Source organism: Eptesicus fuscus, chromosome 11 (assembly GCF_027574615.1).
Source record: "Eptesicus fuscus isolate TK198812 chromosome 11, DD_ASM_mEF_20220401, whole genome shotgun sequence".
In the NCBI taxonomy this organism is placed as follows: domain Eukaryota; kingdom Metazoa; phylum Chordata; class Mammalia; order Chiroptera; family Vespertilionidae; genus Eptesicus; species Eptesicus fuscus.
Window position 1 is genome coordinate 87,892,416 of NC_072483.1, and position 23,374 is coordinate 87,915,789.

The 23,374-nt window shown below is 49.0% G+C and overlaps 1 protein-coding gene and 1 long non-coding RNA gene across 2 annotated transcripts; both read left to right on the plus strand.

The window, feature by feature from the left end:
- The first annotated feature begins 29 nt into the window (after nt 1-29).
- On the plus strand, nt 30-5,775 carry LOC114233352 (uncharacterized). Its single transcript, XR_003619510.2, has 3 exons — nt 30-153; nt 2,158-2,258; nt 4,761-5,775. It is a non-coding gene; the product is annotated as an uncharacterized LOC114233352 (long non-coding RNA).
- A 7,749-nt stretch (nt 5,776-13,524) lies between these two features.
- Nucleotides 13,525-23,045, plus strand: LOC129150686 (translation initiation factor IF-2-like). The gene is made up of 2 exons (XM_054722860.1): nt 13,525-14,322; nt 22,363-23,045. The coding sequence occupies exons 1-2, from the start codon at nt 13,525-13,527 to the stop codon at nt 22,429-22,431; spliced, it is 867 nt and encodes a 288-aa protein (XP_054578835.1). The 3' UTR covers nt 22,432-23,045.
- The last annotated feature ends 329 nt before the right edge of the window (nt 23,046-23,374 follow it).

The following is a 23,374-nucleotide window of genomic DNA, read 5'->3' on the forward strand; positions in this document are numbered from 1 at the left end:
TGTTGACCCCATTCAAATAACAAGATCTTTTCACCTGGATTCCATGTGGCTCACATGCTTTCTCAGTATGATACCATACAGCCCTCCAGCTGGTTTTCCAAGCACCCTTCCCAGTGAGGCCTTCATATAACTGCTAAAATGGTCTTTAAAAAGGTAAATCTGATTCTCAGTCCCTTGCTTAAAGAAACATGTAAAGGGCCCTCCTTTGAACTAAGTAGTTTTCCGTTGAACGGGATGAAGCCCAAACTGCTCGTGGCTTCAGCCTAATTCACCAGCCTCATCTGCACCTGGTCCCCCAGGGGAACCTGGAATTCAAGCCTCCTGGCAGGCCTTTGTGCTTGCAGACTCTGTGCCCGCTGCCAGGCTTGCCCTGCCTTTTGTCAGTCTGGTGAACTCAACAGAAATGGTACCTCTTCTGTGAGGCCATTCTGTTCCCTCCCAAAGTACTTACTTATTGCACTGCCTTATAATTGACAGTGTGTCTTATCTCCCCTTAATTAGACAGTAGGCTATTTGAGGACAGGAGTTTTGTTATTTTTATTTTGATCTTTTTATTGTCGACGCCCAATACAACGTCTGGCACACAGTAGATGCTTGGTTGGTCCTTGTTACACGAGCGAATTGGCGAATACATTTTGAACACTTCTACGGAAGAAGCTGCGTCCCATTCCCTTCACTATTTACATATTCAGCCTGTAGGCCGGGAAAAGGCATGTGCTTTCTTGGCAATGATCTGACATTGCAGATACACCAATGACAGCAGAGTTACCCACAACCGTCTCCCCTCGGAGTCGAAAAAGTACTCCGTGGATAAAGAAGCGCAGACACACAAAATTTAGTTTCCATATCTTGTGGGGACAATGAGACATGAGAATGGCAAATTCACTAACCGGTTTCTCACCTTATGTGGACAGTCCAGACCTTTGTTAAGTATTAGGTCTGGGTGTGAAGATTAGAATTTGGAGGAGTCTCTTAGTTTTTAATAAGCTGGTGAATTGGCCCAGGGCTGTGAAGATGCATCTGTTAGTTGAATTGGTCGTTAGTAACAATCCTATATACTAAAGAGCTAATATGCTAATTAGACCAGACGGCAGAACGATCTTCTGGAACGACCAGTGGGCGGGGCCGTGGAGCAGCAAGGCAGAGACGCAGCCGGGGCCGCAAGGGCTGAGCCCCGTGCATGAATTTCGTGCACTGGGCCTCTAGTGCTTCTCATAAGATCTCTGGCAGTAGGTACACCAATAACTTTCAACTTTGTGAAAGAAGATTCTACTGACCAAACAAGAATAAGGTCAAAGTTCTGGTGATGTTGCTGCACCTTCATTTTGCATTCCCTAAGATTATCCTTTTGGTCTTAAGAGGATAATACATGATCAGGAAGAACCATAAGTGTTCTCTTTAAATTGCCTCACACAGTTCAGCTCTGATATTTCTGATTGAGTAGTAATAACAGTGTATGTCATCTTTTGAATCTGTGTGATCTATTGCCTCACTTGATCCCAGCTGTAACCTGAAGATGTAGTACTTACATTCCCATTTTACCATTGAGACCACTGAGGTTTGGAGAAGTTAAGTAATTTGCCTAGAGCCGTACAGCCAGTAAGTGACAGAATTGTTATTTGGACTTGAGTCTCAATCTCTTCAATGAAACCAAAAGCTAGTTCTTCGAATAACACTGATAAACTGTTGAGCAGGCTGGCCAAGAAAAAAAGCGAGAAGACAAAAATTACAGAGATTAAAAGGATAATGAGGAAAGACTACAAACAACTCTATGTACATAGATTGCCAACTTAGGTAAAATCATTACGAGACACTAATTAAACTCACTAAAAAAATAATAACCCAGTAGTCCTATATGTATTTTCTGTTTTCAAATTTATTGATTTCCCCCCTTCTTATGTTTATTATTTAAACCAGAGCACTTTTGAGAGTAAAAGGGTGCCAAGGCAAAAAGCACAAACTGGAAATGTTGCAGGAACTCAAGGTTATATGGTCATCATACCTACAGGATATGTGGAATGGGAAAAATCATGTCTGTCTCTTAAAACCACATAAAGAAAAATGCACATAATACATATCTTAAAGAATGTTAAGTTAAATGTAAGTGATGTATTCAGATAAGTATTCCTGAATTAATAATATTTTTCCTTGTTATAGTAATAAAGTATGAACCCAGCCCTTCAAAACACAAGGCTCTGAGATAAGCTACAGGTGAACCGTACAACAAGACTGTATCTCAAAAATGTAGGAAATTTCAGGTAGGTGAAAAAAGTGGAAATTAAAATAACATTTCACCCAGACATTGAATGCTAAACAATTATAAATCTTATTTCTCAGGATCTGTTCCTTTATTGCTATAGTCTATGATTTCTTTATAGATATTTCTTAATTTTATTTAGACACAGATGGTACCTTGTTACAATTGTGGTAGACCCCTACAAAATATATATATATATATATATATATATATGTATATATATATATATATTCCACTAAAAACATTCAAATTGAGGTTAAGGGATCACTTGGATATCTTGGTGAAACAATTATTAGATGGAAAAAGGCTGAATCTTCATAAAACATTATTTGATAAGATTATATTACCAAGTAGAATCGTTTCTCTTCTGGCCGTCAACAAATAGAAAAATCCATATGCATGTTGCTTTCTTCATTGTTTCCCCATAGCAATCAATACAGAAGACCCACAAAGTAATACATCCATTCGCACATATTGACAATAAAAATCAAGCTTCTACATTAGCTCTAAAGCACATATTGTCTCCTGAAACCTTTGACAGCTTGGCTGGTTTCATTTTTTATCCTCGTATACTCTCTTCCTGGAAAGCATCCTGGCTTCTTAAAATAGGTATTCATGGAAAACATTCTCTCGAGCTATAGTGTTACCAAAAGTCAGTTTCTTTACTTGCATAAACTGAACAGCTTAATAAAGTAAAAAAAACCAAACCTGCTGTTTCATCCTATATAATGAAAGGCTAGTATGCAAATTGTCCCCTCGGGAGTTCGACCAACTGGGAGTTCAACCACTCACTATGATGTGCGCTGACCACCAGGGTTATAAATAAGGAAAGAACATGAATGTTACCAGTACATTTAATAGGTTACCATAATATATCTGGTTTAGTTCTTTAGATTTTGTAGTCAGAATTCAGAAGAATATTGTATATTGTGTCAGTTAAGGAATTGTATAAATTAGATAGCAATGTTAGTTTTAGTAGTGCTATAGCAAATGAACAAAAGATTTGAAAAAGAAAGGGTATTGGGGTGATTTCTAAGAAGTAAGAGATTTGTTTTGGGATAAAGAAAATGTTCTAAAAGTGGTTGTGGTGATGGATGCACATATACTCTGCATATGCGAAATAAAATAGAATTACACACGTTCAATGTATGAATTATATGGTATGTTTTTAGCCATGTCTTTTCCTTCCTTCCTTCCTTCCTTCCTTCCTTCCTTCCTTCCTTCCTTCCTTCCTTCCTTCCCTCTCCTTCCTTCCCTCCCTTCCTTTCTTCCTTCCTTGTTAATCTTATATGAGGATATTCTTTCCATTGCTTTTCAGAGAGAGTGGAAAGGAGGGAGGGGGAGAGAGACAGAGGAGAGAGAGAGAAACATCTATGTGAGAGAGAAACTTCGATTGGTTGCCTTCCACACCTGCCCTGACAGGGGCCCAGGGATCAAACCTGTAACCCAGGCAAATGCCCTTGACTGGAATTGAACCCATGACCCTTAGGTGTGTGGGCTGATGCTCTAACCGCTGAGCCACAATGGCCAGAGCGCCACCTCTTGGTCTTAAACACTGCCCATACCTCTGTAAAGTTCCTTCATTCCCTTGCTCTCATTACTCTTTTGAGTGTGTCATCAGCTTCTTGCTGGGATCCTAACCATATTAGGATTGAACCATCGTGTATCTTGCATCTGGATATATACACATAAGAGAAAAATGTTACCAAACCCCAGAAATAATAATAAAAAAAGGACAGGAATGATATGCACTAACTTCAGGTAGTGGTTATTTTTATGGAAGGAAAAGAAGGAAGAAAGTGAGAATTGGGGTTTATTTAGCTATATCTAAACTGTCATAGTTCTAAAAAATAGTATCGAACAAACAAAAACTAAAATAAATATGGCAAATAATTAATACTTTTTAAAAATCAGTCATGGACACATGCATGTCTCTTTTCTGTCTTTTGGAAAAATGAAGAGATGAAATGAAATTTACCTTATTTCAGATTGGAGCCTGTTTGTGAAAGAACCTACTCCGTGTGATGGGTTGGGGGTACCTGTGAACGGAGACTTGGTGTACATAGACCAAGGAAAGGGAAAACAAAGCCTGAACGTTTAGGAAGCCCTTGCTTATTTAAAAAAGTTAGCTGAGTCTATACACACAGCAGCAGAGATGGGCTCCTGTTGCTCCCGGGAGATGGTGTATGACACCCCTCATCTTACTTAGAGTTCTCACGGACACAGTGTCTCTGGGACATAGAGTCTCTTGCATAATGTATTTGCAAATACACGTGAAGTAGATTTAACCTTGAGGCTACCCCCCCACCCCCCAGGAGAAGTGTCTACCAGCCCTGGCTGCTTCCGGTGCAGAGAGGAAAAGAATCCATGAACAGTCATGTCAGCAGCAAGGAAGCCTGGGAGGCTGGCCAGGACCGGCCATGCAGGTGTTGGCTTTAAACGCTCACTTCCCGAGCTAGAAGCAGTTTTGCTCCCTCTTCTATGGCTCCATTTCTCTTTCTAGGTTCCTGGAGAAGTCTCTTGTGAAAGTGGTGGCCTCCTACTCTACGTGTTCTGGACCTCCCCTGAATTTCCATCGTCTCCAGGACACCCGTGGCATTTGACTGCACCCTCCCGGGGGTTCGGCCACGCTGCTTGTGTGGGATGGACTCCACTTCCGTCTGTAGGGCCAGGTCCCTGATTGATGGAGGCCTAAGCCAATGGATCGCTCTATCCCAGCCCCCAGAAACAGGCACATCATCTAATTTAAACCAATGGGACCCCAGGAAACCTTGCAGGGGCTTCAGGGGAAGGAGGTGTTCCCTCTGCCTATGGGCTTACGGTAAGGAGGATGCAAGGGAGATGGGATTGTGCAGCCAGCTAGCTACCGTGAGAGGAGCCAGCCTGGTGATGAAGTCCCCAGGCGGCCGAGGTCCCTGGGTCCTAGCGTTGCAGGTAGACCTCGAGTCAGGCTGTGCCTGGAAGAAGGGGTCACCAACCGGGGAGTAGAGGCGGCCTGTGGAAGCTGGAGAAGACAAGGACATGGATTCTCCCCTGGAGCCTCCAGAGAAGGCGGCCTGATGATACCAGGACTTTTCGGTGCAGTTGAACCATAGTAACCTCCATCTTGTATATAAAAACTGCTGTTTGAAATTCTCTGCTATTATTAGGTAGTCCCTTGTTCTATAAACTCTGTCATTTTTAGATAGTCTCTTAGTCTGTAGAATAACTGTTTTAGTTTGAATAATAGAAAAAGATAAAAACTTAAACTGTCTGACCTTCCAAGCTAGCCATCTAACGTAATGGACTAATACTGATAATAATTCCCATGTTCTTATGCCAAATGTTTGTTCTTTATGTATCCAAGATGACAAACTGTAACAACAACTCACACAGAGCCCTTCGTAAAACCTGCAGACAAAGGGCCCGAGAGCTATAAATACGGGAAACTTCCTCTGTGTCTTCGCTCAGAGATTTGAAAGAAGCACCTCGCTCTGTGCCGCGCACAATAAACGACTCCTAATTAATTGGCTCATTAAGGTGTCTCGTATCTATCTCGATGATTTACAGAACACAGTGAAAGTGGCTGCAGCCTCTGACCCCCAGAACTGCAATATAACACACGTGTGTGTGTGTGTGTGTGTGTGTGTGTGTGTGTTTTGAAGGCATTACCTTTGTGGTAGTTCGTTACAGCAGAAATAGGAAACCAATACCCTACTTCCGGTCAAGTCCATGTTCTGTTGCCAGGGAAAAAGGCTTTACTAGTTTCTCCTGGAGTGGGAGGTAATATGCTCGTGGGATGTTGTGTGTTCCCCAAACTGATTGTTGCTTCGGGACAGCCAGGTTACAGTCTCCTAGTCAGTATGCCTCTTCTAAAAAAAGAATGGCCTTCATCAGTGCACTTCCACCTGGAACCATACCTGACTGAGAAGTCCCCACCTTGCCAGGGCATCAGTTCTTTAGCTCCTTTATGATATGTCGTGTTGGTGGCAATCCTGGGGAGCAGCGGGGACTAATAACGCCTCGATGCACCACAACTTGAATTAACAAAAGGAAACATAATGCAGCTGCAACTGGATTTTAGAAAGTGGGTTAGAGAGTTTATGACTGTGTTAGAAAACCTCCCCCTGGAAGTGTGATTGTCACGAATAGGAGGGTTTACAAGGGGGTATTTCACAATTTCCATCGCAGTGTCGTTTTCTAACGTTGTTGTTACTGAACATCCTGGGAAACTTTGTACGTCGAGTATCCTCATGGAAGTTGTAATAAGCCGGAATGCTTCCCCCAAAGGTGCTTCTTATGAAGGCCACGAATGTTTTCCTGTTTCTTTTGAAAACAGGTGAGGTACATCTTATGTAAACCAACTGAACCAAAGCAATCGAGGCCTGAAATAATAAAACGGCTATAGTTATTAGAAACAGTTCTATGTAGTACTCAGAGAAGTGACTCTCCTTTAGGAGGTCACGGCAAAAAGGAATGCACGTCTTCATTGCGGGGTTGCTCCTGAGTGACGTTTCTGCACGTTGTTCAAACAAAGTCCCTCTGGCGTGGCAACTGTTGCCAGGTGGGACTGAGCTTCCTACCGAGTTCACCAGATAAGAGCTGCTTTTAATCAGCAAGCCAGCGGAGCCCTGTGTAGGCTGGTAGGCTGAGGACACCATGCTTGTCCCCGCCAGTCAACACGGAGACAAAACACACAGAACCGAAGTGGCCAGGGCACACATCTTTGTCCACATGCAAGGCTGTGGGAAACTCTGGCCTTGGCGTAGGGGACCGCTGGTGCCATTCGGCGGCCTTGGGTTTGGGTTTATGACCTTCCTCCAGCCGAGGGAACTCTCTCCAGAAGTAGCCCAGTCTAAGAAATTGTTTATAAGAATTTTTGTGAATGGGATTAGAGCGTTACCATTACGCTTCACCTGAAAGACATCCAGAGAGCACGAGAGGCTAATGTAAAATAGCTGTGATGCTGGACACGATTATTTCAGATAACGTCGTGCTAGAAGCTTTAGTGCTGATAATGAACACCCCATTGGAGAAGCATGGCTGGTGGTAGTTGGTCAGTAGATCTGTAGTGTTGTCCAGAAAAGGGCAGCTATAGTTGTAGGAGTGGTGCTGATAACTTTTAAAAAATTTTTAATTGAAGTCTAATACAAATACAAAATGTGCACCCTTATTATAAATGTACCAGAGGCCCAGTGCACGGATCTGTGCACTGGTGGGGGGCGTGGCCTGCGGGGATCGGCCCGCTGTGGGAGCAGTCGCTCATCCCAGTCAGCCGCGTGGCTGTGGACCCGCCCTCTGAGCGGCTGCTGAATGAGGAAATTGGTTTGAGCTGATATTTTGGGGTAATGTCTTGGGTAAAGGCGTGTTCTGTGTCCTGGAGGAAACTGGCAGAGAGCTTTGCACCCCAAAGCCACTCGGTGAATGTCCTTGATGTACAAAGGTCGGTGACGCCAGGTCGGTGACACCATCGGGGATGTTCAGGGCAGCCGTGCTCCAGGATCCTCAGCCAGCAGGACAGCCTCCCCGGGGGGGTCCACTGTCACATCCCCTCTTGCCATCTGCCTATGCCAGCTCCCCACGCTCTTTCTAGAACACACCTTAGAGGGCCTGCATCAGCTGGTGGGGTCAGGCCAGAGTCTGGATTGCCTCAGGAATTTGATAGGTTCAGAGACTCAGCCTCACCCTGGGCCTGCTAGCGGCTGCTCCCACAGCGGGAGCAGCTGCTTATCCCGGTTAGCCAAGCAGTGCTCCCACTGTGGGAGCGCACTGCCCACCAGGGGCCAGCTCCTGCGTTGCGCATTTGCCCCCTTGTGGTCAGTGCATGTCATAGCGACTGGTCAACCGGTCGTTCTGGTCGTTCCACTGTTTGGTTGCTGGGCTTTTATATATATATATAGATAACTTGATAAATTTTTACACGCTAATCCACTTGTAGAACTAGCACCCAGATTAATAAAGAGAACACAGTTTCTCAGCATCCCCTCTTGAGACTCTCTTCCAGTCATAACCCCCACCCCCTAACCCAAGGTAACCGCTGTCCTGACTAATAAATGGAATTGATCAGCTTTCCTTGTTTTGTACTTCTATAACTAAGAAACATACAACCTATGCTTTTTTGTATCTGTCTTCTTCCACTCAACGTTACACTTGTGAGATTCACTCATATTGTTATTTAGTTTTAACTTGTTCATTCCCATATTTTATAATATTCCCTGTGAGTACTGTTTGTTTCTGTTGTTCACGTAGGCATACACTTTCAGTGTATAAGGGCAATGCATTATGTCTGAATAAATTCACGTGAAAACCCTTAAAGATATCCAGTCCTCTGGTTCTAACTGTTTCCAATGTTGCAAGCCTCTGACCTGTAATTTGAGACTCTAAATGGTATTATCCGCGAGGAGGAAGAACTCGGAGCTGATGGCCTAGCAGTTCCCGGTGCCAGAGATTTCTTTCTGCAAGGTAATACACGGAAGTCTGGAAATATAACTCAGTGTCCTGTGAGTTTGTTTGGCATGAATGGATTCCCGATGGCTGTGTCATCTCCAGGTGAATGAATAAAATCGGAACAATCTGAGCCTCTAAAACGAGGAGAGAAACTCTCAATGAACCGAGGTTTGAAATGACCTAATGGAAATGGATCTGAGTTCTATGGACCTGCACTCTATTGATCTGAACTGTAAAGACTTTCTTTTTAAATGTGCTTCTGACTGTGTCCAAATCTGTCATTCCTCCAAGTGTAAGTGCCCTGGAAAAGAATGCCAGTGAGCAGCTCAGGAGTAATAGAAGGCACACTGCGGTGCAACACAGAGTGTCAGGAAGGCGTGGGCAGAGGTAAGAATTCGAACGGGGACTGTTGAGGCATCCAGGGCCCAGCCACAGCACAAAGGGACAAGGGGAGGCACTGATGTCCTGGAATCCAGTGAGGCCTGGAGGAGTGGAAGGGGGACTGCCTGTAACTGCATCACCAAGGCACGGAGGGAGTTGAGAGCAAACACTCCAACCCCTTTCTCCCCCCGCCCCCCCCGCAACCTTCTCCCAGAAAGTCTGTGCACAGAGCACGTGGATTGTCTCCCAGGATGCAAAACAGGGCAGAGAAGTGAGGAGCATGGTTCTCCAGAGGAGGTGGGTCAGAAAACTGAGAAAACCACTATAAAATGACAAGCTGTCTGCGGTATAACCTTGGCCCCCAGACAAGGGGCAAGCCTAGCATTGAAAGGGCCAACATGTTAACCTCTGTATGTATTTTTTTTTCTAGGACTTCGCCCTTGCTTTTGATTTCACAATGTATTTCTGTCCTTCTGTTTAATTGTAAGTCTTCTTAGGTTAATGCTGAGTCACCTGTTTCCTCTGCGTGACTGTGAATTAAGACACAACCTAGACTCCTCGGCACAGGTTTCAGTAAGGATACAGCTTCTGGGAAAGATGTCTTTTCTTTGGCCCAAAGCAATGGCATCCCCCACAGTCTTCTCCCCAAACAGAGTCCTGTTTCGGTTGGAATTTTGAGCCAAGCAAAAATGCTGGGTTTATCTGACTATTTATTTGTTCATCAACAAGAAAAATATGCCAAGTATAGAATATAGTTAGGAGTTTTAAAAGGTTCATTGTATCTCTTCATTATATAACCAAAATACCATCCTCTTGCGGGATCCTTTTTCATATCTTTAAGTTTATTTTGGCTTCTGCTCTCAAGAGAGTATGAAGAGATATATTCATTCAACAGACAATTTGGGGCTCTTTCGATGTGAATATTATTGAAAATGTTATGAGGCGTATTAATAAAGATGCTGAAAAGATGAAAACAATAAGAAAACAGGAAACCGACGAGGCAACGATGGAAACAAATACAAAAGCGATCTAAGCGAGTGAATGATTTGAGTGGGAGGTTAATTTTCGGTATCTGAAGGCAAACTGTAAAAAATACTTGAAGAGCTATTTTAACCAGAGAGACAACGCACCACAGCGGGGGACACACTGAACGAGGAGCCAGAGGCCTGGTGCTGGTCCTGGCAAATGACTCCGTCTCTCTGTGGTTTAGTTTCTTACCGTTACGTTGGGATAACAATGAATTAATTTTCTCAAATGAGATAGTATATGTTGAAGGTATTTTAGAAGTTAACTATCCTTTGCTGATAATGCAATTGCAATATTTTAAAGTTGCCTTCCGACTTAGTTTCCCTCTTCAGTAGGCTAACATGCCCCCCCCTCCTGCCCCCCAATCCTAGCTTAGCAACGAGGCTAGGTTTGGGAAGGAGCACCTGTTATAAAGGCGTTGCTTCCAGCCAAAGGAAGTCCCAGGGAGACAGGAAGGGGAAGTAAGAGCAACACATCTGTTCCAGATTTGGGGGGCCATGGGAGAAGGCAGACAGAGACGGGGAGGCCCCCAGGGTGACAGGTGGGAGCCTCCAAAGAAATGTCCTCTCCCGGCTTTGGTCCCAAGCGGGGAGGGGGTATGTTAGGGCAGGGCTTCTTGCTTCAATTTATTTTACTTATTTATTTTTATTATGGTAAAAGATATAACGTTTACTTTCTTAATCATTTTAATCATACAGTCATGTGGTGTTAAATATATTCACACTGTTGTGCAACCATCACCCCCATCTGTCCCTATAACGCTTTCATCTTGTAAAGTTAAAGCAGTATCTTCCCCAGCCCTAGCTGGCTTGGCTCAGTGGATAGAGAGTCAGCCTGCGGACTGAAGGGTGCTGGGTTCCATTCCAGTGAAGGGCACGTGCTTGGGTTGCGGGCTCGATCCCCAGTAGCGGGGTGTGCAGGAGGCAGCTGAGCAATGATTCTCTCTCATCATTGATGTTTCTATCTTTCCCTCCCCTCTCCCTTCCTCTCTGAAATCAATAAAAATATATTAAGCAAACAGACAATATCTCCCAATTTCCCCCTCCACCCAGGCCCTGGCAACCGCCATTATACTTCCTGTCTTTATGATTTTGTCTACTCTATTTCATGTAAGTGGAATCATGCAGTATTTTTTTTTTTGTGACTGGCTTATTTTACTTAGTGTCATGTCAACCATATGGCATATTGCAGAATTTCCTTCCCTTTCAAGGCTGAGTAATATTCCACGGTCTGTGTATTCCACATTTTACTCATGTATTCATCGGTCCCTGGGCATGTGGACTACTCCCACGTTTTAGCTATCGTGAACAATGCTGCTCTGAAGTCGGGTGTACAGATATCCCTTGAGACCCCACTGTCAATTCTCTTTGTTATCATCCAGAAGTGGAATTGCTGGATCGTATGGTAATTCTATTTTTAAGTGTTTGAACCGCCATACTGTTTTCCACAGCAGCTGTACCATTTTACATTCCCACCAGCAGTGCACACGTGTTCCAATTTCTCCACATTCTCACCAACACTTGTTCTCTACTTGTTAATAGTGGCCATCCTAATGGGTGTGGTGCAGTATCTCATTTTAGTTTTGATTTGCATGAGTGATGTTGAGCATATTCTCATGTGCTTATTGGCTATTCAAATATATTCTTGAAGAAATGTTTATTTAGGTCCTTTGCCCTTTTTTGAATTCAGTTTTTTTAAATGGACTTTTAGGAGTTCTCTCAATATTCTGTCAGCCTGGGCACTGAATGGTCCTGGGTTTGATTCTGGCCAAGGGCATGTACCTTGGTTGCAGATTCCCTGGCCCTGGTCCAGGTGCGTGCAGGAAGCAACCAACCCATGTATCTCTCTCACATCAGTATTTCTCTCTGTCTCTCCCTCTCCCTCCACTCTCTCTAAAAATCAATGAGAAAGTATCCTCAGGTGAGACAGTCCTGGGGCAGATGCTCTATCCACTGAGCCAAATCGGCGAGGGCTGGAATTGCTTTTAAGGTGAAAACAACAACAAACAACCCCCCAAAAACCCTAAGGGCAGCAATAATGATCCATTTTAGCTCTATTTATTTTTACCCTATTTTTTGTTTGTTTCAAGCTCAATTGTAACAGTGGTTAAGTAATACAGGAGGTTGAGGGTAGTAGGTGTGGGGTTGCTCGGTTGAGTAAGGTGTAGAAAGAGAACATGTTTGTACCGGCGTTTTTTTGTGTGTGGTGGGTGTGTGGCGTTCATGGGACCTGCCAATGATGCTTGGGATGGACAGAGCCAGGGGAATAAACGAGGCAGGGCTTTCTGTTACATGTGACAGGACACAGCTGGACTGACCTGAGGATATAGAGGGGGGAGGAGGGGATTGATCAGCTTCAGGGGTAGAGTCCATTCAGTCCCATTTGCCTTCCAAGGCTCAAAAGACACCTTCTCTCCCTCAGCTTCCCTTCCTGTGAGGTTGGCCTCATCCCCAGGCAGTGGTGGTAGTTGTTAGCACTGGTTTGTGTCCTTCCAAACGAGTCACCCTAGTTTACAGGGCTTCTTTTTCTGAGCGGATTCAGCAAAGCCCCAGATTGAGCTGCTGGAGCAATATTCCCATCCGGGGAGCAGGCACTGTGGTTGGCCAGCTGGGTGGGAGGTGGCAGGTGGCAGGTGGCAGCATCCTGGTACCAGGAAGACTCCTGCGCCGGGGGAAGGGCAGTTCTCCCTCCCCCCCACCCTTAGTTACCAGAGAAGGGGGAGAGATGAATACCGAGAGCACATATCTTAAAAAAAGCCAAATTACGGGATATCCACTATTTTTTTTTGGGGGGGGGGGATGTTTTGGGACCTCCTCCATATAGGTGCAGTTGTTAAACTGTAAAGTCCAGTAAATCTTTCCCATACCTGGGTAGATACCACGCATAGGGCAAGGTCCCTTCATTTCAGCGTTTTCACCTTTCCCCAAGGGGGCCTGAGCCAATGGAGATGCACAGAAGCAGCACAGAGAAAGCCGGAAATATCAATCCCGCACATTTTTACACGTTAGTGCCCTCTTTAGGTGAAGTAGCTCAGAGCGCTTCCAACAATCCATTTTTAACCCTGACCACGCCCCGTGTAGGTGACAGGAGTGTGACGGTCTTGCCCTTGCAGTTGGGGAAATCGAGGCATGACACCCCTCCACTCAGCTTTTCCGTGGGACTTCGGAAGAGTCTGGGTGCACGACCTGGGCGGGAGCCCCCTCCCTCCTCCGCGCCGCCGTTTCCAATCCTGCCCTCCGCGCCGCAGGGGAGCAGCGGGATCCTCCGCAGCCTCGGATTCGCCTGCGCCCCGCCGCACCCGCCCGCTCACCTTCCCGGGAAGGTCCCGCTGGCCAAGGTCTGCCCGTCCCCCCCCGCCCCCTTCCCGTCCCCTCCCCGGGCCCCCGACGTGCCGGAGGCCCCCCGCCGCGCGCCCCGCCGGGAGGTGCGGGCAGATGCTGCCCCGGCGGCCGGCGGGAGGGGCGCCGGCGCTGCCGGAGGTGAGCGGCCGGGCCCTTCGCCCTCCAGGGGCCGGGGCGCAGGGGGTGGAGGCGGGCGTCGGGCCCGCGGGCCGGAGGAGGGTGGCGGCGGGAGGGAGGCCGGGCCGCCGGCGGGGAGCCGCGAGAGGGGCCGGGCGGGCCCGCGCACGGAGAGCTCGCGGGCGGCGCCTGGGGAGCGAGCGGCGGCGAGCCGGGCGCTGCGGGCCGATCGGGGACGCGCCGCGCCGGGCCGCCGAGCTGCTGCGCCCGGACCTCGCGGCCCCCGAAGCCGGCGTCTCGGAGCGCGGGCGGGAGCCATGGCTCCGCGCGTCCCCGCCGCCGCCGCTGCTGACTCGGCACAATCCGCGGGGCGCGCGGGGGGCGCGGCGTAACCGGTGGGCGGCGGCGCGGAGCGGCCGGAGGAGCTGCCGGAGGCGCGCCGGGTCCGTGGGAGCCGAGGACGATGCCAGCACAAAGGCGGGCACAGCCCCGGCCCGCGGCGGGGGGCGGCGGGGACGGCCGCTGAGGGCGCGCCCCGCTCCTGCCGCGTCTCTCCGGGCGCTGCCGTGGGTCCCGGGGCGGAGACGGCGGCGCACGGTCCTCCGGCCCCGGAGCAGCGGCCGCCGCAGCCAGGAGCTGCATGCGACGCGCAGCGGCGCTCCGGCCGCCAGCTTCCCCGCGGCGCGCGGACCGGCGGAGAGCACCCGGGCGCGGGTCCCGACATCGACGACTGCGGGGCCTCCCGCCCGCGCCCGTCCCCGTCCGCTGAGCCCGGTGAGTGCGCGCCCGGCCGGGCCCTCCGCCGCAGGCACCGGACCGCGGGGGCGGCTTTGTTTTCCTCCGGGCTCCGCCGCGGTCATTCATTTGACATCTGGCCTCCCGCTGCCCCGAGCGCGGGTGGGCGTCGGGACGCGCGTGCGGGTCGGTCACCCCGGGCGCGCACTTCGGGGCTGGGAGCCTCGCCGGGGGCGCGGAGGCTGCGCTTCCTCTGGGCCGGGACGTGCGGGAGCTGCCTCGCTGGCTCGGGAGCTGCCTCGCTGGCTCGGGCCTGGAGGAGCCGGGCTGCGGAGGAAGACGGAGGCGCCCGCGAGGCCGTGCGGCCGCAGAGGCGGGCTCCCCGCGCCCGGCCTCTCTGCTCGCGGAGCTCGAGTGTTTTCCGCGGCGGTTCCTCTGAGTTTTAGGAACGTCTGGACGGGCACGTTTCTTTCCTTCCGAGGGGGGCGTCCGTGGGGACACTGCAGGGGCTCCCAGAGTTACAGGGATCCATAGATCTTGCACTCGGAGGAGGCACGCGTCTGCGACCGTCCCAGATACAGGTGGGCAGCAGGCAAACTTCCCCGAGGCAGGCGTGAGCCTATCGGCAGGTCTCTGCGTGCACCGTCCTGGAGCCCAGCGGACCTGGAATGCTCCTGGTACCCGCTCCTTTGTCAGAGTGGCGCTTGTCTCTTCTTGAGTAGTTTCCTTGCTTGGTCATTTAGAAAAAGATGGTAACGTAATTAGTAGTGTCCTCTATCAGACCTGAGTATGATTTTCTTTTTTTAAAATATTTTTATTGACTTGAGAGAGGAAGGGAGAGGGAGAGAGAGAGAGAGGAACATCAATGGTGAGAGAGAATCATTGATGGGCTGCCTCCTGCAGGCCCCACACTGGGGAATCGAGCCCACAACCCGGGCATGTGCCCTGACCAGGAATCCAACTGTGACCTCCTGGTTCATAGGTCAAGGCTCAACCCCTGAGCCACTCTGGCCAGGCAAGTATTATTTCCTTTTTACTATTTCCTTTTTCCTTTGCCTAGTGAGATCCCTCCCCCGCCCCTCACAGATGGCTGTGTGTTCTGAGAGGTTATCTTTAAACGGACACCTCCATGACCTACAGACAAAGAAGGCTCAGTTATTGGGCTCATCTTTGTCCTTATTGAAGGAGAGGCCTCCTTGGGATGAGGATGTCATTCATGGTGAGACAATCTGGAGGTGGCTAATCTGTGTGGCCATCAGCAGATTCCTGCAGGGATTGTTTATATAGTGTGGGAGGCAGATGGCCGCCCTCCCGTGGGGAGCCCGGCATAAAGGGCCATTGTGTTCCTGCCACGTTAGCCACCTCACTGTTGGGAGATGGAGTGGGGTGGGGTAGAGGGTGGGGAAGACACAGTCTTGATCTTTCAGGGGAGACCAGCAGCCTAACCAGTTCAGTTCTCCTCTGCACATTTAAAAAGTCGTCCTGAAGCTGTTTGTTTGGGTTATTGCTTTGGCACACGTTGGTCTCACGTGTGGTTGTGTGAAGCAGTTTAAACAGTTATATGAACAACAAAAAAAAAGTCTTTGAATGTCATACGATGGCACCACTCAGGGGGGGAAACAGCCGCACGTTCCTGAGCTCTTGTTCATTTCACGATGGCTCCTCGGACGCATGGTGTCTGCTAGCTGAAAGGGCTTTAATGCAACTGCATCCATTCCATTCATTCTAAAGGAGTTTCTTCCACCATCGCCAGGACAGGTGGTTCCCAACTCTCAGGACTTGCTCCCCCCACAGCCCCCCAGCGATGGGTAGCTTTACCATGGCCTCCATCACAGCTCTGAGCAGCCTTTGGCCATGACGCTTTGGGAATGGCTGTGGAGCCTGTGAGGAAACCGGCGTCACGCTGAACCTTGGCGGTGAGCGAGCGGAGCGTCCCTGCTCCTACCACCACTGTGGATTGTTTATGTGCTGCACATCGCAGCCCGGCCACAAACTTGGCCTTCCCTCGGTGCCGGTGAGGGAAGAGCTTCCAGCACGTTAGCCTTCGCCAGGCGCAGGACACGGCTGAATGAGGAGCAGGAGCCATGGTGGACCCCCTCTGAACAGGAAGCACGGAATGGACGTGAGGCACGGGCTCGGTTTCGCACGGACAGTGTGCACGTTTTCGTATTCTTTTAACGCCTTGTCCGTCGCGGACCTCGGCAAAAGGCAAAGCAGCGAAGGTTGTGGCCTGGGGAGGAGGACAGAGGCTGTGGCCTTTCGTCTGGATGCATGTGCTTTGCAGGCGAGGTGGCTTTTGGGCTCTGTCCAGTGTGCGCTGGCGTCAGTGAAAGGATCTGTCGTTCAAAATGCTCGTTACGTCTGTGGCCGGTACCTGGGTCCCATCCTGCCAGGCGCTGTCTCTTGTGACGTGTTCCTTTAGGAGGAGCCTGAAGCTCCAGGCCGCGGGCTTGCTGTGGACTGGCCTGGTCCACGCCCTGGCGTGCGGCCGCCTGCTTCCGTGGGGGAACATGGAACCAGGTTTGCATGGTGTGTTGGGTAGGGAATTGCCAGCGCCGTGGTGGAAGGAGACCTGGCCTGCAGGAGAGAGGGACTGTGTTTGCATTTTGGTTGACCCGACGGAGGCAGGGGTTGGGTCTTGGTGCACAGGATGTCTCTGGTGTGAGGGGATGCGTGAGGGGTCGGAAGGGTGACCGGACCTCCGGGTTTGCCTGCAACAGCCCCAGTTGATTCCTGTCGGCCTCGCTTATCAAACTATCCAGGGCATCCCCTGTCATAGGTCAAAGCGTCCTGGTTTGGGTGATAAGTCATACGATCATCCTACATGTTAAGGAATCTTCACTGTTTACCACCCTCTCCTGACCTCACATTTTGAGTCTTGCTTTATGGCAGTCTCTTATTGTTCCATGCAAAGATAAGAAAAATAAAAACAAATAATATATGCATATCGAAGAAAATAGCAAGGGAGATAGAAGAAGAAGGTAAAAGGATCGCTATATAAAAGGACCTATTTATATATATAGGAAATAAAGTAGTTGCATCCTTCAGTTGTTCAGTGTCTAGAGTGGCCCGAAGCCTACGCTATCATTGTCTCCAAGAACGATAAGAACGAACACGTCCCCGTTTACCCGGGGCTGACGCGAAGTGGGGGAACTCTTGTGACTCCGGAGAGCAGCTCGGCCAAACCTGTCTGTAGGCCTGCTGGGCGCGTGGCTCCCGCAGACGGGACGGGAGTAAACGGTTCGGGACCTAGTGTTTGGTCCAGGTTCTGGAGATCTGCTGAGAGTTCAGAGCACAGGTGTTGTTGCGAGGACTTGACTCCGAGGTTCCAAGCCCTCAGGGCCACAAGGCTGATGGGAGAGCCCTTGTGTTCTGACCCCAGCCTTGGGTTTGGGCCCCAGCTCCTGTGCAGAGGGCTTGCAGAGGAGAACGGTGGAGCCTGCTCCCCGGGGGAGCATTCTCATGGGGGTGTGAGATTGTGCCGGTGGCCTGGTAGGAGTTTGGGTTCCAAAGCTGGAGATATGGTTTGTGCACCCATTTCTGCAACAACCGTGCTCCTTTGCTAAAGAATCGTCTGTCTTGAATAGTTCAGTGGCGGTGGTGGCCAGGAGGTGTTCCAGTTTATTATGGCTGTCACCTTTTCTTACTCCCTTACAGTCCTCAGAAGCTTGGGCAGCATGTCTGAATAAGAAGAAATTTATGTATTTCTTTTATAAGTAGGATGACTATGTAATTTTTTTTTTTTGTCCAGACAAGGACATTTTTGAGAGTCCTTGAACTATATCAAGAACTATATAACCCGGGCTCTCCCAGGAAAACTGTGAAATATGGTTGTCTTAACTATGACCCAAGTCATTAGTTTAAAAAAATATATATTTTTATTGATTTTTAGAAAGAGAGAGGGAGAGAGAGAGAGAGAGAAAGAAAGAAAGAAAGAAAGAGAAGCATTGCTGTGAGAGAGAAATAGCTGCCTTCTGCACACCCCCTACCGGGGATTGAGCCTGCAACCCAGGCATGTGCCCTGACCAGGAATCGAACCAGCAACCTTTCTGTACACAGATGATGCTCAACCAACTGAGCCACACTGGCCAGGGTGTCATTAGCTTTCATATGAAGAATACCCATAGGTTAGAAAAATGTCCTCAGCTTCTAGAGTAGTTCATCATATATATTTATGTGTGTGCATGCATATATGCTTACATATATATGTTTATACAAACATTGGTCATGTATCCATAGATATGTATATGGTGGGGTTGAAATGAACCGGTTGAGAAGGCCTAGTCCTTTGGAAAACTGTGGCCTTCATCATCTCTTTCAAGGATTGACCTTTCAGCTTAACTCTCTGCACCCAGCCTTTCCAAACTTGAGTTCATCTTCTCACCTGTGTAATTAAAATACTGATCTGTTGGAAAGATTTTCTTGCTTGAAAATCTTTGCTAGCTCTCCATTTTCTGTTTAAGTCTCAAAGGGAGATCCGCAGACAATTTGGTGGTCAGAAAGAAAAAGCAATGAGAAATTTCATTCATTCATTCCACTGCTATTTATTGAGCGCTTTCTGTGATTCAGTCTCTGATCTAGGTGCCGGGAAATACCAATGAATAAAACAAAAATCCCTGCCCTTGGGAATGGAGGGATGGGAGTGGGAGACAGTTAATAAACCAAATGAATAAGTGATTTATATAGCATGCCAGGGAAGGCGGCAAGGGCTTTGGAAAAAAGAGAAAGTAGAGCAAGGTCAATATGGTTGAGCAGGCATCACCGTGAAAGAGACCTTAACAAAGACTTAACCCTTTGCACTCGCTTGCTTTTTTCTCAATTCCTTTATTTTAATGCTAACCGTGTCGAGTCACACTCGACATCCGAGTGCAAAATGTTATTAAAAGGAGGCGAGGGAGGTTCCTCATGTAGATGCCTGAGGGTGGGTGTTCCAGGCAGAGGGAACAGCCATTTCGAAGGCCCACAGGTGAGAATGTGTTTGGATGTGTTCGAAGATTAGCAAGATGGGGTGGGGTGGCCAGGGGGTAGTTGGAAATGAGATCAGAAAGGCGGTGTAGGAGTGACGGAGCATGTATGAGAGTGTTGGCGATTGTAGCAGAAGTCTTACTATGTTCTTAAAACTCACAATATTAAAAATTGTGTCTGTGCTCTGAAAACTGCACTGGTTACTATAGCTTACCTTACATATGGCGCACTTTATCTTGCTTAGTACACTTTTTGTATCGCTTGCTTGCTGTTCCTCTGTTAAAATAACCATTTTTGTTGGCGCCGGTCTTAAGTTGGATCCCCGTTTCACAAAAAAATAGACCAGCAGCTCAGAAGTGGTTCATGGGCGAGTGAAAGCCGTGATGAGAAGAGCCGTGTCAATGCCACAGTTGAGTACATCACAAACATCCTTGGGGCCCGCGTCTCGCTGCGAATATAAAGTGCGGATCTCTGTGTATAAAAACGGGGGAATCTGTGGGAGCGGCCATTTCAGAACTGTATCTGAAACCGAAAAGCGCCCAGGGAGGTGTGACAGCGATGTCTCAGGACTGTTTATTGTGGGGTTCACCACCCACTCGCCCCTGCTCCCCAGTCACCGCCTGTTAGGAAACGTTGTCTAATCGTGGCAGGAAGCCACGGGTGTTTTGGTGTCATTTTCAAACAAAGCACAGTGGCTTCTCTGTGACCCGGTTGACGTTTTCCAGGACACGCCCACCAGGACGCTTTCCATGACAAAATTAACGTGTGCTGTTGCTCCCTGTAGGTAAGCGGCTAGAACTCCAGCAGCACCGTGAGAGGATCCTTGGAGCAATAAAAATGAGTCATATTGTTGAAAAGACACTTGGGAAGTCAGCTGGGAGGTTAAAGGCACGCACTATCCTTAGAGAGAAACCAGGAGTTATCGACAGAGTTCCTTTGTCAGAGGCCTCGGTTGGCTGTTGCACAATATCCGCGGAGTAAGAGTGCGAAAGAGCGATTGCTACCACGTACGTGCCAGTGGGTATCGCACTGTACGGTGGGGTGAAGCCACCGGTGTCATGCTGAGGATGAGTCAGCTCTTGGCATCTGTTCGGGGAGGCGTGCTTGGTGCGAGGCTTTGTTCATTTATCGCTGAAAACTCGCGCGAGGAGGCGAGGAGGTCTCTGTGTTGGCGAACCGTTATTCACGGGCCCGGGGAAGTTAGTCGGGGGCAGGGCGGGCGGTGCGCTGGGTTTATGTCCAGAGGAGAAGGTGATGGCTTTGTGAAGAGCAGAAGCTGCACCCAGAAGCCCATCCACAGGCTGCTCCGTTCACAGAGAAGAGAAAGGGCCCCTGGTCTCGAGGAAATACTGACAGGAAGAGGGAAAACTGGGCGCAGTGGAATTGGGATCCCTGAGTATGTGAGGGCTAAGGGATGGGCAGGGAGCCTCACACTTCTCGATGCAGACGGACGCTGGCTGTTTAGGGAACCGCGCTCAGGTAGCATTGTACCAGTGGAGTAGGAAATACATTTCTTCACGACAACGATTAGAAACGAGTTCTCGCACATCAAGTGGCATCTGTCAGAAATACACTCTCCCACAGTGAGCCATGCCGAGGACGGGCAGGGAAGGAAGAATTGTTAACGAAACATTCTGCCTTAGCCCTGGCTGGCTTGGCTCAGTGGATAGAGCGTCAGCCTGTGGCCTGAAGGGTCCCGAGTTCGATTCCAGTCAAGGGCGCATGCCTGGGTTGTGGGCTCAATCATTGAATCAATGGTTCTCTCTCATTGTTGATGTTTCTATCTCTCTCTCCCTTTCCCTTCCTCTCTGAAATAAATAAACAAATACACACACACACACACACACACACACACACACATATAAAAACAAACAAATGTTCTGCTACAATGTTACTACTAGGAACTTTTTTTGTTAAAAGAGTAGGAGGTCTATACTGATCGTAATGGGTTAAGGCGGTAATTTTTTCAGGAATAGTCCTTTAAATAAGCATATTCCTTGTCAGTGACCCATTGGACGAATGAAAGCACAAAGATATGGGACTCAGGCCCAGTCATTGCGATGGGTATTTGGGAGCCTATAGAGACCCATGGTGGGAGGGACCTACGCTTCAGGATTTTGCTTTAAGATACCGGGGGACGTGGGGGACAGGTACGAAGAGGTCACGTCACAATTGGACATGACCTTTCTTACGCTTTTGCCTGAGGCTTGGCCTCATTTCAGACAAATGGACGTGATCCTCGAAGGTTTTCAGGACATGGTCTGCGTTGCCCCTGACCTAAGCTGGAACACGTGGAGGGTCTTTAGTGTTCTTGGTTTCTCTTTGCATCGGCCTCCCACCTGGAATGTCCATGTCCACCAGTTCTCCTTACTTCTTTACCCCCACTGTCTTCCTGTAAGCAAGTGAAAACATGGTTTTCATCTTCTTCTCCCACCTTAGCCTTCTGCAGAAGAAGGCATTCCTGAAAGTAAATGCAGCTCCCTTTGCCAGTGCTTGACCGTAACGGTGGGGTTAGAGTGAGCATCATAATTTGGGGGGGGTGCGTTAGTGGGAAGTGTGATTGATTTGACATCTCTGCCCCCCCCACCCCCCATGCAGATGTGGCCCCTGCCTGGGGATCACCAGTGTAGAGCGATTAGGTGGTGCTTTAGGTGGCCCACTCCTTGTTCCTGGTAGTCTTTCTGCCAACTGGACTTTAAGCACTCTGAATATATGGCACGTTGGCCGACCCCTCTGTATAATGCCAAGTATTGACCACAGAATGCATATGCAATAATCAATGCCTGATGACTGAAGGAACCATCTGTCTGTTTCTTCTCACGGACCATTATGAACGGCGATTATTTGTGTAAGTCCGATATTAAGTTGGCACAGATGCTAAAAGATTCACGTTTTTGAAGTTTTAAAATGGCAGGAAGCCGAGTCTCGGAGGTCTGGTTCTTTCAGATAATTCTCACCTCAGGAACCGCCTTCTCCTTTTGTAAGTTTGCTAATCTCCTGCTCTTCCAAGTGCAGTCCACACCCCAGCAGCCGCTGGTCCCCTGGGGCTTGCTAGACACACAGACGTGCAGACCCTGTGCCAGGCCCACTGAGTCAGAATCTGCGTTTTAACAGGATCCCCAAATGTGTGGTGTGCACGGTGAGCTGGAGAAACGTCGTTTTAACTCAGAATTCGGGAAGTGAGATGTTCAGGTAGGAACATCTACCTGCAACGAGCAGTGATCTGGAAATGAAGATCTCTCGGTCTGTGGCTGACGTCCTCAGTGCTGTCTGCCACGTGGCCTGGACTTAGGCTTCTCGGAGCAGGCTGCCAGGCCAGGCGCGCCCTGGAGTAATTCAGTAGGTGGGTGATACCCGGATGGTAGACAAGACGGTGATTCCGAGGAGGTGAAGCGGCTGTTGGAGTGAGACCCCGGGAGAGCTTGGCAGAGGTAGAGGACGTGGCCTGCCAGCCTGCCACCACCGAGAAGGGAGGAGGGCATCCCTTTCTGATGGGAAACAACTTCTGACTTTCGGGATGTGGACTCCTCTAGAATCCACCCCCTCCAGAGGCAGCAGGTCACAGAGGAACCAGCTGGATGCGTTGTGCGTGGAAAGCTTGTGCAGCGGTGAGCATCACAGAGAGAGGAGACGTTCTTGATCGGAGGACTAGGAAGTGTCATCACTCAGCTCACCCAGCTGTTGCCACGTGGGAATTTTGTGTCTTCAGATATTTCAAATGAAGCTAAAGATGTACCTTTGTATGTAAAGCATCCCTTGACTGTAATATGTGGGTAATTAAATGTTGTCAGAACAGCTCAGGCCACACAGAATCTACAAGTTTTCTGCGTCTGTTTTACAGCTCCGTTCTGGAGCAACAAAGCATACGCGGGGGCAGGGTCCTGGCTTTCTTAGTGCAGGCCGCCACGCACAGGGAGAAGCGTTCCGGTCCTGGCAGGACCCTTTGGGATTTTTCTAAGTAAAAGAAATACAAAGGCCGGCCGGCGTGGCTCAGTGGTTGAGCGTCGACTTATGAACTAGGAGGTCATGGTTTGATCCCCGGTCAGGGCACATGCCCGGGTTGTGGGCTCGATCCCCATTGTGGGGTGTGCAGGAGGCAGCCCATCGATGATTCTCTCTCATCATT